Below are 19,269 nucleotides of genomic sequence, written 5' to 3'. Positions count from 1 at the left end.
TTATATTTTTGTTTAGATGTACAAGTCTTGAGGGGTTTAGTACTAAAGGTTCCTTCTTCTTTCCCCTAAATTGGCATGCACTTACAGGTACATCAGGAAATTAATTCAGCACTGTCACTTGTAAAGACACAAAACTCAGTGAGCAAGATTTCCAAACTGAGGCCTTGCATTATTCCCTTTTGGAAATATCTCTATAATTTTTGTTCACTAATTAATAACTTAAGGGTGAAACCCTTTCCTATTTGGTAGTTAGATGTGGCCTTTTATGAGACCTGGATGAGCTTTTTGTGCTGGCCTCCAATTTCAATCACGTACTCACTTTCAAATGGAATTCATATAATATTAAATGCAAAAAACCTATGTTAATATAATATCTTCATAATTAAATTCATGAAAAGAAGAGATGCAAATGTTCCAACAGCAATATTAACTCAGCTGGATTGCACATCCTGTATGTTTCACTGTGTATCTTTTACAACAATAATGTATCAAGTGAATGCACTACATTTAGCCAGAATAAACAGGAATGGAAATGCTTAGCCATCCATGGGTATAGGACCCATGTATTTTAGGAGACGCTCATTTAAGTTGAGCTGTACATGGGAGTGGTGGAGAGTCTGGGAGATAAAGAACTGTCAGTGGTCTTGATAGCCTGCCCTAGGACTCCTTACTCAAACTCCAGCTATGGCAGCAGCATCCCTTTGAGACCCTCCTTAGCTGGCCAGGAGACTTGAGCAATGCTGATGTGAGATGGGAATATAGTGATCCTGGGTAGGGGCTGGATGTGTAAGTTTTGGGCCCTGTCATTGTGGACAGAAATATAAAGCAAAACGTAGATTTTTACAGTAGACAAAACCAGGGTGAGGCATTTAACAACAACCTGGCTGGTTTAGTTTGCTTTAGGGTTTTTGGCTGACACAGAACTGGGCTAGTAGATCCATGTAGTTTCATACCTATTGGCCACACCTCTGGCTTGCCCCAGTTCCCTCCTGGAACAAGCTGCCATGGGACACTGCTTGTGCCATGTGCTTGCTGAACAACCGTGTTAACAGCTTCTCTGAAGCCTGGTTTTTGCAGTGGAGGTTTGATAATTCTCCTATGTTTAGGACCTACTACAACTGCAGAATGGGGGCAGGATTTGTCTTTAAATGTAGAAGAAAAAATGTTACAGGAAGCATTTTTGGTGCATGCAAATTTAGATATCTGGGCATTTCAAAACCATCCTGTACAATTCACAGCACTAAAAGCCATTAGTCCACCTTTAAAACCTTTTAAAGGTTTAAAAGTCTACAAAAATTAAGTGTTCACACCTGATCTGTTTTTGATTTAGAGGCTGGCAACAAAGCAGCCTCTGAAACCATAAGAATTTTACATTTTTTGCAGATCTCAATCAATAATGGCTAAACCAATTCTTTGTAAAGAAAAGTTACTACATCTGGCCTGACAGCTTGCAAGCCAAGTTCCACACTTAAGTATTTTTGAAATGGCCAAGATATTAAGTCTCCCAAAAAAATAAAAGTTGGGACTGAACAGATGTAGCAGTTCCAGGTTACCTCAGCTTCTTTTATTATTTTGATGAGAAAAATCTGAAATGAAGAAAAGCCAGTATCTGTCAAATTGGTCAAGTCCCCTGAGCATGCCGGATCAGACCAGAAATGCTTTGAAATACAAAACAATTTAGTAAACATTAATAAGATCAATTTCCATATAAGCATTCAATACTACAGCAAATAAAGTATATGTAAACTCACATATAGCAACTATATATTTAACAATTTCAAAATACTCTACCTGCTTAGAATGCAAAAATATCAATACATATCTTGTGAATTTTGCAGATATCTAGATTTAAATTAACAAAGGAGTAAATTAATTGGCACTTGATTGAATAACCTTGTGTGAGAGTTATATACAGACACACAGTGAGATGGGTCAGAAAGCACTAATTTGGAGATACTAGGTGTTTCACCTCTCATCAGTTCAAATCCAGGCCAGATGGGTAGTGACTAGTTGTTGATACCATTTGATGGCTTTAGGGTGCCCTGAAGTTAAAGTAACCATGTGTCTTAGTTTTGCCATGAGAGGCCTGGCTTTTCATCTGGTATCCTGGCGTCCCCCAAACTTATTTCTGGACACCTGAAATGTCTTCAATTTTAATTTAGACTATCAAAATTTATATATATAATATATAATAATAACAAAATATATATTCAAGATATACTGCTCTACTGAGCAGAATTTGATCTATGTCTACCAGGAACAAACAGTCCCAGGGAACTAGCTTTCAGTGTGATGAACAGTGTTCAGAGTGGAAAGAAAAGTCAAATGAATGTAGATACTGTCAAATCTGTTCTTTGACTCACAGTGAATTTATTGACATGTCCAGTGCATCATGATAAACTCATTCAGAACATTCAGTAAATGGAAAAAGTCCTCCACTCTGAGAAATATGCACATGCTGCTGCTGAGTCAGAAATGGGCAGTAGTGGTATCAGCACACATTTCTTTTGCATGGCTATTTTGTGACCCTAAAAACCACCACCACAGAAGTGTCTCCTTTTTATTTTGAAAATATGGTCACCTTGCCTGAGATTAGTCATCTCAGTCTGGTTCCTAGTGGAGCCAGCAACACAGCTGGTTCTAACTGGTGTACTTGTTGACAGTATCAGCAAAGAGTCCAGACATTGAATGGGCATGGAGCTATAACTGTCCTCTAACTCTTGAAGATGGTTCTCCCACCATGTTGCACCAATGTGGAGAAGTTTGCATTTCCTCTGCCTTTGCTGTCCCTGTTGTGTGGCTAAAAAGGAGTTCAATCTTCAGTGCTTTGAATCCAGTATTTTTGAAGAATATTGAGTTCACACAGATGCTTTCCTAAAAATTAAAGCTATTGTATTTCCATTGTGTTCCCTCCCTACTGATGCTAAGATATTATGAGTTATCTGCTCTAGCTCATCCTCTAAGATGGTTTCAGTTCAGATTTCAATGCTGATCTTGGCAAAGGAACAAAAAGCTACTAACGTTGTGCATGACTTCTCATTTTTGTTGTCCCTACAGATGATTTTAATAGGCAATTCATGGGTCACGTGATGCAAATGAACCAAATACTAGGAGATGTGAAAGACCTTCTGAGACAGCAGGTACTATATGAGGCTTTCAGCACGAATACCTCAAATCCAGATTAGAGCACTGCTTTGTGCAGCTTTAGGGCAGAATTTACCTAAGTGTGAAGCTCCTGTACAAAGCTTTCTGTCTGTGCAGTGGGAATGAAATGACCCTGTAGGGGACCTACACCTTCGGGCATGTTGTGGAGGGGCCACTAGAGGTGGGGCAGGAGATGGCCCACTTATATAGCTCCATTCACCAGAAACCCCTCCATTCAGAGTGCAGAAGAGCTGTAGCTACTATTCTAGCCCATTGGCTAGCTAGATAATAGTAGTCTTGCACATGAAAAGGAAACTAATTGCACTATTTGCCTCACTGGGGTGAAGTCGCTAGTGTTTTACTGATGTGCTAAATATCTTTTACTAACTATGGGCCTGATTCTGCAAACACTTTCTACAGCACTTAGGCCCCAGTTCAGCAAAGCATTTAGGCATATGCTTAAGTCTACCTCTATTCAGCAAAGTGCTCAAGCACATGCTGAACTGTAGGCACATGCTTAAGTCCCATTTAAGTCAATGGGATCTAAACACATGCCTAAAGTTAAGCACCTACTAAGTGCTTTGCTGAATAGGGATGGACTAAATCGTGGCCATAAATCTTACCACCATGAGTAGCCCTATGGAAGTCAATGTACAATCTGTGTAGAGTAGTTCTCTACAGAAGATGATAGGACTACTCATGCTAAGTAGCACCATGCTTGGGAGTAAGCATCTGCAAAATCAGACCCTGTCATTATAAGGTACTTTGTGTATGTTTAGTGATTTTATTAACGTCTAGACAAGATATAATGCTGCTATGGGCAGCCAGGCCCAAGTTAGTCACCCAACTAATACATATTTTCTGTACCCTAAAGATCAAGGAAACAACTTTTTTGAGAAATACTATAGCAGAATGCCAGGCATGTGGTAAGTATTCCTGTATTTCCTATAAAATTAAGAGAGGACCACATAAGATTTGCAATTGTTTTAAAACAATCCTCACTGGATTGCCACGATTTGATTTATAGGAAGTATTGAAAAACAAGCCTATTCTTCTGGGCTCTAGGCATCTTTGACTTAAGTTAAAAATAGATTCCTATTGGGGTAAAGCCTAAAGCTTCCGCTCCCCCCAAAACCAGAAAATAACCAGTCAAAACCAAACAATACTCTATCTCATCCAAAACAAGCAGCCCTCATCATGCCCCTACCCCAGGAGCTTAGCCTTTTAGCATGCCAGGAAGGTAATTGCATTCAGACTATTTCAGACCAAGAGTCAGTTCAGTTCTAGTGGAGAGCCCATCAAAGATTACCCTGATAGCAGTTCCCTCTCTTTTCAAGTGATGGTGTTCCAGCACCTTTGGTGATCACTGTTTTAACGGTATTTCGTGCGGGGAGAGATGGAGGGAATCCCCAGTAGGAAGGTCAAAACTTACTATGTATGTAGTATTATTGTAGCTGTGTTGGTCCCAGGATATTAGAGAGACAAAGTGGGTGAGGTAAAGATATTACCTCACCCACCTTATCTTTCTAAAACCCACTATGTGCACCTCAGCACCTCAGATTCTACCTGCATGCAGATCGTGGACCACCGGTGCCACATGGTCCCTGGGAGATACACTGCTTAATATGCATGTTGTTAAGAACCTTAGTAGAATAGATGAACAAACCAATAGCCACTTTCGGCGCCAGCTCGCATTGCCAGGCTGATTTAGGGAATCTATATGAACCTTGCATTGAAGTAGTCTAATCCTGAGGTGACATAGGTATATGTACAGTAGCAAGGTCTGTATTCAAAATAAATGGGCAATCTCCTGGCCAAACAGAGAGAATTATAAAAGCCTTTCTGAAGAATCCTGGGAATTCTAGCTGGGAATAGCTAGAATTCATGGCTGGGAATCCAACAGTTCCGCTAAATGCCAACTCTTTTACCAACAGAGGACACACCCCCTTATTCAGAGGAGTAGGAATAATTGTTGCCAGATCTTCCAATAGCTTTTCCCATACTATCAGCCCCCCACTGAATCTCACCTTGATTAAGCTTCAGCTAGCTTAGTTTTCAAACATGTGAGACACAGACTAGAGCCACAGGAAGTTTCTTTAAAACCTGCACTGTGTTAATCAGCTGAAGGGATAAATTATATGCATTGGTACCATTCTGGCACCTGTCTCATTCTCCCAGATTTTTCCTTTCCCCCTCTGGTCAGTCTCTCAGTATATGAAACAATGTTCTGGATACTCTGTCACATATTCAATATGCTGCCACTTGCTTCCTCCTCCCTCCCCTTTTTTCATTCCTCGTAAATTCTCATCTCTCTGAGGTGAAATAATAGCTCTGTTTTTTACACTGAGGGCAGCATTGCTGATTTAGCCAGAGTAATGGCTCACCTTGTCTTTCCAATAGTACCATCAACCTATAATCCCTCTGGGACCTGTTCCCCATTTGTCCTTGTTAGGTCACTCTAACCTGCACTTATTGCTTTGCTCTGGCCAACATCAGAAGTTATAAATTTATAAATCTGCTTTGGGACTAACTCAGCAGAAAGACATTCATATCACTGTGACATATGCAACATAGCCTTAACCTCCACTATTCTGCAGGTTCTTGATCAGTTCCCAAACAAAAGTCTCCTCAATCACAATCCAAGAAGTTGCTACTTCCGCAGACCAGCCAACGTAAAGGATATTTATGATGCAGAAACACAATCCCACTGCTGAGCAGTGGATTAAGTATCTCCTAGAACACTTGCCAATTGAAATGCATGATGGATATTTCCTTGAATCACTAAAACTGCTGTTCTTTCTACTCAAAGGTTTGGGAGCTACAAACTTTCCAACTCTTCCCCCAGTGCCCCCTAAACCCAAATGCGAAGCCAACTCCTGTTCCATTGGGGTCAGGTGCACAGAGACAGCAGATGGATTTCAGTGTGGGCCCTGTCCCGAAGGGTTCACAGGAAATGGAGTTACATGCTCAGATATCGATGAGGTAAAATATTGACTTGTAAAAAGAAAAAAATCCCAACTCATTTCTCACATAAATGGGCCGCTGACTCTTGCTTTCTGCACCATTCGCTAACTGGATGCACACTGAATATTAATAAATCCTGGGCCCAGTTCTCCACTCCATTACACCAGAGGTATGTTGCCATGACTCCATTGTTGTCAGTGAAGTTACATGGGTGAAAATTTGGAGTTATACTGTGGTGACTCAAGACTACTGTATTTATTTTTCAAGTATCTGCAGTACGTATTTTCATTTTACTCCTCTCTGAATGTTACATCGAAAGGGCAGAGCTATTGACACAGTTATTGGGATTCCACAAAAAGATTAAATTTCATCAGTTATGGGGCAGAACTGCAGAAGCACTTCCTGTCGATGTGGATTTTATTTCTCTGAATTTCAGTGCTCATAAAAAGTTTCAGTTTAACAGCCTTGGAGACTGAAGTCAGTTTATTCACAAAATTGGCCAGATTTTCAATTCAGCTGTAAAGGTCAATTGCAAAGGAATAAACATTGGGATGGTGCCCTTTCTTGCTTCTTTATGATGTATAAAGAAAACCTAAAAGGATTATTTTTATATTTTTGTGGGAGGGAGAGTGGTTCTACATTAGAAAGTCAGGTTTTGTTCACCATTGGAGACTTGAGAATTAACAGATTAATGACATCTGAAAAACCAAGCAAATGAAACCTGATTAATCGAAAGAGGAAGTAAGAATTATTCAGAAGTGTTTAAAAAAAAACAAAAAAACAAAAAACCTCACCATCCACCACCCACACTTCCTTGGTCCTAATTTTCCACTTCTTTATACTGATTGCTGTTGGGAAAAAATATGGTGTAATGGAGCGGAGAATCAGATTCTTTGTATTTTGGTTGGCTGCAGCACTTACTTAACTCAAAACAGTTTGGTGGGAGGAGAGCTTCCTTTGTTAAAAATTCAACACTCCCACTCCCTTTCAACTGAGGGCTGAAAAAGCTCCCAACCCACATTTTCAAAAAGCCACTCAATAAAAAAAGCACTCAATATTCCTGATATTTTGAAGGGGGAAATAAAATTGTACACCTTCTTTGTATATCATAAAGAAGCATAAAAAAAGGCACAAACATTTACTTTTCAGGCAATATTTAACAGGCTTCTGTTTTTATACCTGCAGATTTATGTCTGCAGTTATTTGCAGACTGTCTAGTCACTTAGAGGGTATTTCTACACTGCATTGTAAACCCTCTGTGGGACCCAGGCTTGTGGACTCGGTGTTTCCAAGACCACTCTTGAGCATCCACACTGCATGGTAAACCTGGGCTTACAAATGCTGGGCCTGGGTTTCACAGCTATTCCTAATGCATCTATACTGCACTACACAGAGCTACTGACTCAAATCTGTAGTCTGAGCTGCGTCCACACTGCAAAACAGCAGTTTTTGGACCCGAGTCACAGTAGGACTCGGGCTCCCACCCACCCCACTAGCAGTGTCCATGGACCTGGGTTCTGAGTATTTGCTGACCAAGTCAGACTGGTTTGTGTGCAGACAGAATGGGGCTTGGTCTGCAGTGTAGACATACCCATGGGGAGCTGCAACTGTGATTCCCAGCACAGGTGGACAGACTGTGCGAGATCTGCTTGAGCTAGCACGCTAAAAATAACAGTGTGGCTGTTGGGGCACTGGTGATTGCTTGGGCTAGCTGCCTGAGCCCCGACGTTGAGTGGGCTTGGACTTGGGAGGCTAGCCTGAGCCGGCCCCCGTGCAGTAATGCTCATGTTGCTATTTTTAGTGCTAGGCTGTCTGTCTACCCGCACTGGGAATCTCCCCACCCAACTGCAGCGTAGACATAGGCTTAAGTGTTTAATCTACAGGTGTACATCATAGCGTCTAAGCACCTCCCAAGTAATTAAAAATAGAAATAACAATCTCTCTTTCTTCCTCCGCAGCCAGCAGGAGAAATAGCTTGAGTATTTGATAGTTGTTTTGATTGCTGGTTGATGTTGTGTGTGCAAGTCAGAGAGAGAAGGTGCATGAGTCTATTTGTGTCCATTTATTAAAAGAACCTCATAGAGGGAAAACTAAGTTGAAGAAATTGAATGTATGTTGCAGTTACCTCATTTGTGGGTGGAGTCAGGTGCTTAAACATCACATGAATTGTGCCTACTGTTATGTCAAGCACAAAAATGGAGGTCTGGGTTTGTAAATCTGGTCCAATAGGCATAGCACAAACAGCTTCCTCACACTGCCTTGCTACTCTGACTCAGTCCACACCTGGATGGACCTTGTCCTTACCTATGGTAGGTGTGCAAGGGAACTTCAGTCTCCAGAGCCTTCCCTGCCCTGGTGATTTTAAGCAAAAATCCTGTTACTACCACTGGAGCAGCTCTACCAATGGTAGAAGTTGTGGGAGGACTAATCCAGACTGGTTGCTAGTGTGTTCAACACGAGTGGTTCAGACTTGCTTTGAACATGGTCAGATCACACAGTGTTAAAAATACAGGCACTAGTGCCCCACCATGGTGGAGCTGAGTTAGTGTCAGAAACAGTGGTGAAATTTTTGCCAAAAAGATATAGAACAGACACACGCCATGCCCATTCAGACCTTCACCTTTATGCTGATAGGGCCAATAAATTGCCAATCAATGTGGGACTTTTTCTTTACAAGAGCACGTCTGTTAAAAACTGGAATAATGCCTACAACTCATCTCACATAGGCCATCAAATGATAACTTTTGTTTGGCTAAATTAGGGTGGCCACCTTTTCAAAATGCAAAAATGAGACAAATACAGGAGCCCCACCCCCTGCTCCGCCTCTTCCCCAAGGCCCCGCCCTCTGGACAGGCCGGAAGCTGGAACCAGGCATTGGTAAGAACCACCCAGGGAGCCCAAGCTACTGTGGGGAGCCCTGGACCCTCTAACTCAGCAGTCCCCAAACTTTTCACTGTTGTGCTCCCCCCATCCCTGTCTGCACCAACCCCGCCAGAGCTGGAGCTGGAAGCAGGGCTACTGATGGGGATGGGGCCAGAGCAGAGATGGGGGCCAACCGGGGCTGGGTGGTGATCACTTCCTGCCCCCCATGGGGCTGGCCTGGGCCCTGCCACCCCTGCCCCCAAACATTCCTCCGCGCACCCCACAGTTTGGGAACCTCTGCTCTACCAGCCCTGGGTGGGGGGCTGTGGTGCCCCAGAGCAGCCCTTGGCCCATGTCCCCACCCCCTCAGGGCACACCACCCTGGATAGGTGAAGGGTCTGGGACTCTGGGGTTCCCCACAGCAGCCCGGGCTCCCTGGGCAGCTCTTACTACTGCTTGGCTCTGGCTTCTGGCCTGACTAGCGGGTGGGGCCTCAGTATAAGAGAAGGTTCAGGGGATGGGACCACAGAGGGGGCAGGACTAAGCCCCCCCACTGGGAAGAATCTGGCACTGCCCTTGAGTAGGCGCAGAGTGGTGCTGCAGGGAATCCAGGACAAATGCTGTTCCAGATTCATTCAGCCTGGTCCTGGGACTTGAAATGTACATTTTGGGACTGTCCCACCCAGTTAGGGATGAGTTGTCACACTAGGCTAAATGTGGGGTGCATTTGAACCAATGGAATGCTCTCTATGGCCTTACCCACACCGAAACTGTCCAGTTGTCCAGGAAGGACACTTTACAGAGGGAGACACAATGATACGTTAACTGCTTCTGCACATCATGAAACCAGGGCATTTAAATAGGAGTTTTGTATTCAATAACTGTTAAAAAGGAATCTAGAATTCCAACTGGGAGCCATCCTCATCCCTGTCTGAGCCTTGAGACTGTTAACATCTCTCTAGTAAGGCCTCTTAACATCAACCCAGGAGGAAGCGTTGCTGATTTGTTTGGGGATGTACCGCACAACCTTAAAATATTGTCTTAATATGTATTTTGAACTGCATGTCTCTTCTATTAATAATGACATTGTTTGAGCTCCCTCTACTGGCTAAAAAGAAATCTACTTTTTCAAATCAGGAGCTACATTGGGCCTAATGAGCAAGATGTCTGTCTTACATTTAAATTCACATTGCAGATTATGCTTTCATAAAATCTTTTATTCTATTAGGCTCCAAAGCATGATTTATTTCTCCAAATTTTGTGTTTAGTAGTCTGTTACAATATATATATAATGTTTATATGTTGATTACTTCTTAACCTACCTTCAGTGAACATGGAGAGCAATTGATCGCCGTCCTCATTATAACAGCCCTTAACATATTTGAAGGCTGTCCCTTTGAGTCTTCTTTTTTCAAGACTAAACATGCCTAGTTTCTTTAACCTTTCCTCATAACTCAGTTTTCTAACCTTTTATCATTTTCATTGTTCTCCTCTGGTCTCTCTCCAGTTTGTCCGCATCTTTTCTAAAGTGTGGTGCCTATCTAGGGAGTTGAAAAATTAACATATTCAGGATTTGTCTGCCAATTAACAAATGGTGTTAGTATTTGACATATACTGGACAGGGGCAGGACTGCAACGGGGCATCTGCCATTTTAACTAATTCATTTTCAGGTTACGTTTTCCCCCCTGTATTATATCAAATACAAACAGCAAAATGCTGCTATTTATATGTGCATTGAATACAGGTGGACAGTCATTCCCCAGTGATCTAATGACTGCTGCTATTACAGGGCTTTCTACTTTTTTCGGTCATGTCCATTCAAGTGGTACTTGGTCAGACTTCAGCAGGAGTTGAACCCATACAACTGAGGGGAGAGTTGAGCTCATGGTTTGAGACTTCTAGGACAACTATACAATTCAATATTATTTAAGTGCCGCTTTAAAAGGCCATGTTTTGGAATCTGAGATCAACAGAATGTTATTGACTCACTGATGCAGGTTCAATGATTCATTTGTGTCTTTTTAGTGCCGCTATAGCCCGTGCTTCCCTGGGGTACGCTGTGTGAACATTGTTCCAGGCTTCAGATGTGAGGCTTGCCCCCCAGGATACACAGGACAGACAGTTCAGGGGGTGGGGATCAATACTGCCAAGAACAATAAGCAGGTGAGTGGCAGCCAGACACACCGCCATCTCCGGTGTGAGAGGCTGGTTTGATATCACTTCTGCTTTCCAAATACAGTTTAAAACAAAACTATTAAACATTCTAATTATTTTTCATTCAATAAAATTACAAGTGTTTTGGGCAGCCCAGCAGAGTGTAGCGTTATTGAATAGATGGCTTCATCATTTTGTCCCTGACTTTAACAGCCATAACAACAGGTTAATGTGGGGTGAAGGAGAGACAGGAGAAAGCCTTAGCTAATGGGAAACATCCTGTAGGATTTGATAGAAAATGCCAAATTTTCTGTAGGTCCATATGATATCTTGTAAAAGAGATTTTTTTTCCTTCCGTAGATTTCTATAGGATGGTTCATAAAACTTACAGTAAAGTTGTCATGTTTCGTACAACTCTATAGACCAGATTCTGAGCTGAGTCCTGAGTGTCACTATAGTGGCAGCTACACCTCACATGGGCTCCCCTAGGTTCGGAGAGACTTCAGTCGGCCAGATCTGCCAGGTTCATGGCTGCTTCGCATTCCTATACGAATACAGCCCTATAGGTTTTAGTGTAATTTCTATAGAACCCTACTGGTTAAGACCCCATTAAATTCTATAGGAGTTTCTCAGAAGTATCACAAACAGACTAAAAAAGCAACAGAGCATATAGGTGAGAAAATTTAGTAATTGGTTCTTCCACATTGTACATAGTAATATGTTACGTTGATGTTACACTCATCATGTATAGGAAATTTAACAGGGCATTAGTTTAGGACAGACTCTATGGCAGGGGTTCTCAAACTTCATTGCACCACGACCCCTTCTGACAACAAAAATTACTACATGACCCCAGGAGGGGGACCGAAGCCTGAGCCCCTCTCCCCACCCCCTCTGAGTCCCACTGCCCTGGGTGGGGGTTGGGGGGGCAAAGCCAAAGTCTGAGCCCACCACCTGGGTGGGGGGCCAAAGCCGAAGCCCAAGGGCTTCAGCCCCGGGCAGGGGGCTTGTAACTTAAGCCCTGAAGCCCTCAGCTTTGGCTTTGGTCCTGGGCCCCAGCGAGTCTAAGCCAGTCCTGGCAACCCCATTAAAATGGGGTCGTGACCCACTTTGGGGACCCTCCCAACCCAGTTTGAGAACCGCTGCTCTATGCTGTTATAGATGGCCATTTTGTTTGCAGTTGTTAAGAGATAGTCTGCTTTTCCATCACAGATAAAACACAAAATAAGTAATTTTAAAAGAAAAAGTTAATGCCACTCTATTTATAGGGCCAAATTAGATTTCCTCTGAGGCTGAGTTATGCTATAAAAAAAAAAAAAGGAAGAAATGCGCTACCTCAGAAGCAGTGCCAAAAGTCATTATGCAGATACAAGGTCCATTAACTGGGAAGAAGTTCTTTGTAATTAAACTGGCTCTAAAAATATTGGCTGTATTAAACCAAACAAAAATTGATTTAGCATCACAACACTTCTGTGTGGTAGGGAAGTACCACTACCCCCACCTTACAGACTGGGAACGGTGGCACAGAGAGGCCAAGTCACTTGTTCGCAGTCACAGACAAAGTCTGTAGTGGAGCAGGAATGTGAATCCAGGTCTCCTGGGTCACAGGCCAGCATCCTAACCCTTGGATCCCCCTTCCTCCATTTCTGATTTAGATTGAATGCCATATTGAACATGCTTGTTCATGTTTCCAAAGCCTTTGAAGGTGGTCAGTGGGTGATTTCCCTTCACACTTGGATCTAAGGTTCACTAGCTTTTTATTATAGGATCCTTATTTTGTTGTGTTAGGTCTGCTTGGATATTGATGAATGTAATAATGGCCAAAATGGAGGGTGTATTCCAAATTCCCAGTGCATAAACACCATGGTAAGTACCCTTTCATTTACTGTTTTCAAAACTGATCATTTACATCAGGCTGTGATTTGGATCTGTGGTTCTGGTTTGAGATAACCTCTGTATTATGTCTTTTGACTATCTAAACAAAAAGAATCCCATCTCCTCCCTAAAAGTTAAAACAACCAGTGTTTAATGAACAATTAGCATGGCTTCATGACAGGTTTCAGAGTAGCAGCCGTGTTACTCTGTATCCGCAAAAAGAAAAGGAGGACTTGTGGCACCTTAGAGATAAACAAATTTATTTGAGCATAAGCTTTCGTGAGCTACAGCTCATCCTCTCCTCTTTACCCAGCAATGACAGCAGTCTCCCCTTCATCCCCTGCAGTTGCAGGGAGTTCTGGCAATTGTGCAAGTATTTGCGGTGGGGCATCCTCTGAAAAGATACATCTTCACTCCCCACTGGGGGTAGCTGCAACAAGACTGGAAGCCAGCAATTCCTCCTGGTGCCCTGTAGGTAGGGGCAACCTCTCCATCTCTCTCTCTCTCTCTCTCTCAATCATCATAGTATATAGGGGAAGTCAGGGCAGAGGAGGAATGATACAGCTACCAAATAGTATAGGTGTTAAATGTAGCTGCTATATTACAGAAGAGTGAGCAGAGTGGAAGTAAAAGTGGAATGAGAGGAGTGAAAGGAGGAGAAAAGGCGTGGAAGCTCCTTTTAATACATTTTGGGCCTTTCACACCACTTTAGCCTACTGCTAAATGCTGTTTCACTATGAGATGGTCTGCTGTGTATAGCTAAGTAGACTCACACAAAAAGAATAAGAGAACCCCCACATTTAAATATTTAAGTTTATTGAGTGCTTCTGGTGATATCAAACTGCAAGCTCCGGGTGAGGTACTTTTACATAAATTAAGTATTGTGTTACTAAACCCCCTTCCTCTGCTGAATATCTTTCTCTTTTTTTAACATCTACAGCATTTCTATCTGATGCATCTTCTGTCCTGTTACTAGACCAGGCATCCTTTAGAGATCTTCAACCCTTTTTCATGCAGTCTTTAGGGAGACAAGTGGGCCTCTGGGTAAGCCAGTTCTTGAAAAGCTCATCAGTGGAACAGACTGACTGTCTGCCCTGCCTCCATTAAGTATCATATGGGTCCAGAAATGCTGTTTTAAAGGTTGTTTAACTCAGGGGTGCCCAACCTATGGCCTGCAGGCCATACACGGGCCACCAGAGTATTTCATAAGACCCGTGGCCTACTTCAAACACAATACACTAAAGGCTGATTCATTAGTGTTTTGCCATCATGTTGACATCATTTTAGTTTACACAAATGTGTAAACAGACAATGCTATACCTAGAAACAACCTATCTGAATAGATATGAAACAAACTGAACTTAAAATATAAATCAGTACAGGTGACTTTAAATTTTATTAAAATATGTAGAATCTGTTTGGCCCACAAAGGTTGTGCTTAGGTTTATGTGGCACCACTGGATTCGGAGCCATGATACAGCTAAGAATACATTGTGCAAATCCAAAGTAACTAGCGGATTTCAGGAGTTGTGAGCCTGGGTGAACTGAACCCATCAATTTTATTTAAATAAAGGGGGGAAAGAATTGCACAAAGCACTGGATTTCGTGCAGTCCTAACCACATGCAGATCTCAGCTAGCTGCCAATTTTCTAAACTATCACTCATTAATTATTTGATTTATACAATTCTCCATCTATCTCCACGTTCAAACTGTATGGCTTACTGCCATGAAATCAGATGGCACAGATGAAAATCCTAAACAAATCCAGACAAAACCATGTACTTCCTGGTACAGACAAAATACTACATATGTGGGTTATGAGTATGCTTTTCCAATCCACATGTTAGAGTTGACTAGGTCAACTCTAACAGGTCACCCATGAGGCTTTGCTGCTTAAGAGTTAGGAAGTCATCTGAAACTCCTGATAAAACAAAGACTCACTATTTACACATAGGGCTGCATGTCTAGTTATGTCATTATATATTTGTTCCCTTTCTTGGTCTTTGAAAATGTTGAAAGTTATTATTGATTATGGTGGGGTTTTAACTGATGTTCTTGTTGTTGTTTTTTCACCAGACAGTAAAAGATTAAAAATAATTAAGCATGGGGAATAGAGAGCTCAAGACCAAATGAAGTGCCTGTGTGGGCTTATTACAGCCCATTAGTAAACCTGTCCACATCACAATACCCACCATCAGTAGCAAAGGCACTAACTGCAACATCCTTGCTTGGAATCTCTGGGCTTGTTTACGTAAGAAAGTCACACTGATGTAGTTTCAGTGTTATTTTAAGCTGATTTAGTTAAGCCAATACAAAAGGCTGCATGGACACTTAAGTCAGTTTAAACAAAGTTTATTTTGATCTAATTTATGTCAAATCCTAGACATTGTCAACAGACAGAAGTTGTACCAGTTTAGCTTAAGTCAGTTTTTAAACTGATTTACGCAAAACCAGAGCAAACTTTTGGTGGACACATTTATTTCAGCTTAAGAGCAGCTGGTTTCAATTTAGCTTAAACTTGTTCCCAATTAAGTGAAGCTAAACCAAAACAAGGCTGATTTATACCAAAATAAGAGTCCACACATGCTTTTCATCTGTTAAATTGATTTGTAATCGGTGCATAGACAAGGGCTCAGCAAAGAATGAACAGGCATGGAGATTGTAATATCCTTTCCCACCTTGAAGTTGGCTCATCCTGAGTGTGGGCTGCTGCTGGTACTCTACCTGTTCTCTGGGTAAATAGGGGACTTTGGTCCCACCACAACTGTCAGTCTCACATGTTTGATAGCACTAAGTGCACGTGAAAAAACGTCTATTCAGAAAGGAGCTAGCAAGACACCACAGCAAACATGAAACTTAGCCTGCGCATCATAAGCAAACAGCGTGAGGCAAATCACAGACACACTGTTTCGGGAAGAGGATTGCTTAATTTTAATGCAAAACAGTGAAACTCATGCAAATGATTGATTGTCTTTACAGGGTTCTTACCACTGTGGCCCATGCAAACCCGGTTATACTGGAGACCAGGTCAAAGGATGCAAGGCTAAGAGCAGCTGCAGAAATCGAGCCTTGAACCCATGCAGTGTCCATGCACAGTGTACTGAAGAGAGGCAAGGAGAGATTTCATGTACTGTAAGTTGATGATAGGATATATTTTAGGCTGCTCCAGAGAAACTAGAAAAAACAGTCCTTCTGAGGCAATGAGCAGGATGTTTTAGGGCCTGTGTACACTTTGATCAGTAAAAAAGTGTGTTTGTACCCAGAGTATGACACACTCATTTGACCCAGTTACAAAACAGTCCAGTTGTGTCCAGATAGCAGACTCTCTCCCCTCCCCCGGGTACATCTACGTGATAGCCAAATCTGGGTGGCTACATTTACCATGCTGCCTAGCAGCATTTGTAGGATTGCGTTCTGGAAAGTCTGCCTCTGCTATCTGAGCTGCTATCCTGTACGGTCTCAGCAGAAAAGTATGTCAAACATCAATGCGCACAGAGCAAGCATCAGCATCACGTGGATCTCTGGCCATGTTCTGCTGTCCAGTGAGTTGTGAGGAAGGTTATCTGGTATATAAGTGTGGTTATGGGCTCCTGTCTACATAATGAGATAAGAGTATTCTGACCAGATTAATTGAAGATTGAGCATGTCAGATTAGATCTCTGGCGAGGGTGACACATAGCTGGTTGCTGTAGTTATTAGTCATGCAATGTGTGGGCACAAACTGTGCCACTTAAGGGGTACAAACTCAATCAGAAGTTTTTGTGTAGATGGAACCTTAAATACAATAGGCCTAATAGCGTAACCTTTGTACAGGCAGAATTTCAAGTGAAGTTCATTTCTTTTGCCACAAGGAAGACTAATATCAAGGCATTCATACACCAGGAACAGCAGTTCCCCCACTGTGTCTAAAAGAATGAAAACATCACAGCCAATGCCTACTGCATTAAATAAAGATCTGTATTGCTCTTCTCTATGGTATATTTAAGAGATTATGAGGGGTTTTTTTCTGCTATTGTAATGAAAGGGTTGGACAGATCTATTTACCTAGGAATATTTCTATTTTTGTATGCAAGCATCAGATACGGAAGGAGTCATTTAAATTTGATATTGGTTAAAGTAATCTGAGATGCCAAAAGACTATTCCCTGTTATGTTGAACGTTTTCATTCTAAACCTATTTGTCTTTGTTTAAAGAGATGCAGTAGAAGGAATCAGGTGTGTGGAGATTCACTGCAGCAGAGCTCAATTCCATGTCTTTAAAGATGTCAGCTCTATGGGCAGGGTCTCTAGAATACTGCAATATTTCAGAGTCCCTTTCTGTAGCAAGGGTTTATAAATTCTGTCTATAGAGATCACTAATCTGCTTGGGCCAACCAATGGGAACAGCACCTTTCACTTCTTTCTGTGAAATAACCTGCTGGTTTTAGTCTAATTCTCTATGGATACGTTTCAATACCCCCAAAACACCACGACAGCTAGTATTTACCAGATTTGCTAGATGGCATTCTCAGTAGAGAGGCCAAGGACACAGTACATATATAGACTTTACTGCCCTTTCTACCCTGGGAGGTAGCAACTCTAAACCAAGATTGAAATGCATTGGTGGGACAGCATAAGGAAGCTATCCCTGCTAGAGTGTGACCAGAAGTGCTCCCTCACCCAACCTCAGTCTTTGCAACGCATCCAACTCATCACCCTGGAAGCAAGGGACTGATCCTGCATATGAATACCACATATGCTCTACAATTTTCTTCTGGGGTCTGAAGCTAAATCAGACATTTTTCCTTCTGCTATCCCCTCCCTCTCTGGCCCTCTAGGTGCATCTCAGTTTTAAGTATATTTATTTCAAAGAAAAAACTGGGATGCTTCAAATGTCTGTAACAGAGAGATTTCTAGATATTGGTGCTGAGGACAGTCAGGAGAGGTCTGAAGTCCACAGGCAGTTTTACCCAGACATTTGGGTGTGCAGTTTCGCAGTTACATCCACAAATTAGGTATTTTTGAGAACTGATAGCAATTTAGATACTTAAACATTCGTATGCAGAAATGCCCAATTTGCTCGTGCAAATAATTGTGTGTAAAATATTCCAGAGAGATTTCAGACTTCTCTTTCTGAAAGTCTGGCCCTCAGAATATATGTTACATACTTTGGCTCTTTTTCCAGTGGGTTTGCATTTTGTTGTCTTTCAGGGAGACTATTGACCTCTGCTTCACCTCGGATCACTAATGCCTACCTTTTCAAAAGCAACCACTAATTCTGGATGATCACCTTGAGACACTGAGGATCTGAGCATCCACTGGAGTCATTTGGAGTTGTGGGTACTCAGCACCTCTGAAAATCAGGCCCTACGTGTCTGACGCTGGCAATCCAAAATTAGCAGATACATTTTAAGTTTGGAGCTAAATCTCAATGCCTACCTTAACAGATAGCGATGTGTGCTTGAATATATCATTATACATGTTAGTGCCTCCTGCACTGCATATTGATCCTTTCTGAAACTGACCTAGGGTCACATCTTGAGCATTGCTGTACATGGTTGCAAAGTGGAATCTTCAGTCTTTCTGTGGTTCTATACTAGTGTTTTCGTTTGTAGTGTGGCATTGGTTGGGCTGGTGATGGTTATATCTGTGGAAAGGACATAGATATTGATGGCTATCCTGATGAAAAACTCTCATGCTCTGCTGATAGCTGCAGAAAGGTAGGAGGCTTTTTCTTTTTAATCACCCAGGGGAATGATAGTGTGGGGGCATGAAGAGGCAGTGGGGGAAACACTATGAAGTATAAACACTTTTGCAAGTTCTTTTATGCTTATTTTGTTTAAAATATATTTCATTAAGAAACTTTTGAGGTTAATAGTAAAGAAAGTCAGTCAGCCTCCAGGAGAGAGATTTCAAGTAATGTTGTGGAATGCTGGTCATATTTCTTGGGTTTATTTTTTGCTTAGGACAACTGCAGATTTGTTCCAAACTCAGGACAAGAAGACGCAGATGGTGATGGACTTGGAGATGCCTGTGATGAGGATGCAGATGGAGATGGAATTCCTAACGAACAGGTACTGTACACAGACGTAGAACATGGTTCAGGTTTGGAATCCCAGGCCAATAGGATGGAATGAAGTTGGTGCAAGATGGGACGTTTCTAAACCTAATACAGTACCATTTTCCTAGGCGTGTCCCACTGCCCTCACTACATTTAGCCACCCGTACTCACCAGCACCTTCTCTAATGCACTCATTTCCATTTATACGATGCTTACATCAAAGACCTGA

At 42.1% G+C, this 19,269-nt stretch overlaps 1 protein-coding gene across 1 annotated transcript in view; it reads left to right on the top strand.

The window, feature by feature from the left end:
* The window catches only part of THBS4 (thrombospondin 4), a 55,828-nt gene that overhangs the window by 14,675 nt on the left and 21,884 nt on the right, over positions 1-19,269 (top strand). The window contains exons 5-12 of the mRNA XM_007059014.3: positions 3,058-3,140; positions 4,019-4,070; positions 5,954-6,126; positions 10,997-11,134; positions 12,914-12,991; positions 15,981-16,133; positions 18,595-18,699; positions 18,946-19,053. Of these exons, the coding sequence (XP_007059076.1) occupies positions 3,058-3,140; positions 4,019-4,070; positions 5,954-6,126; positions 10,997-11,134; positions 12,914-12,991; positions 15,981-16,133; positions 18,595-18,699; positions 18,946-19,053 (890 nt within the window). The remainder of the gene's footprint in view (positions 1-3,057; positions 3,141-4,018; positions 4,071-5,953; positions 6,127-10,996; positions 11,135-12,913; positions 12,992-15,980; positions 16,134-18,594; positions 18,700-18,945; positions 19,054-19,269) is intronic.

This window comes from Chelonia mydas, chromosome 5, assembly GCF_015237465.2.
Source record: "Chelonia mydas isolate rCheMyd1 chromosome 5, rCheMyd1.pri.v2, whole genome shotgun sequence".
In the NCBI taxonomy this organism is placed as follows: Eukaryota; Metazoa; Chordata; order Testudines; family Cheloniidae; genus Chelonia; species Chelonia mydas.
This window is presented reverse-complemented; position numbering and strand designations above follow the sequence as displayed.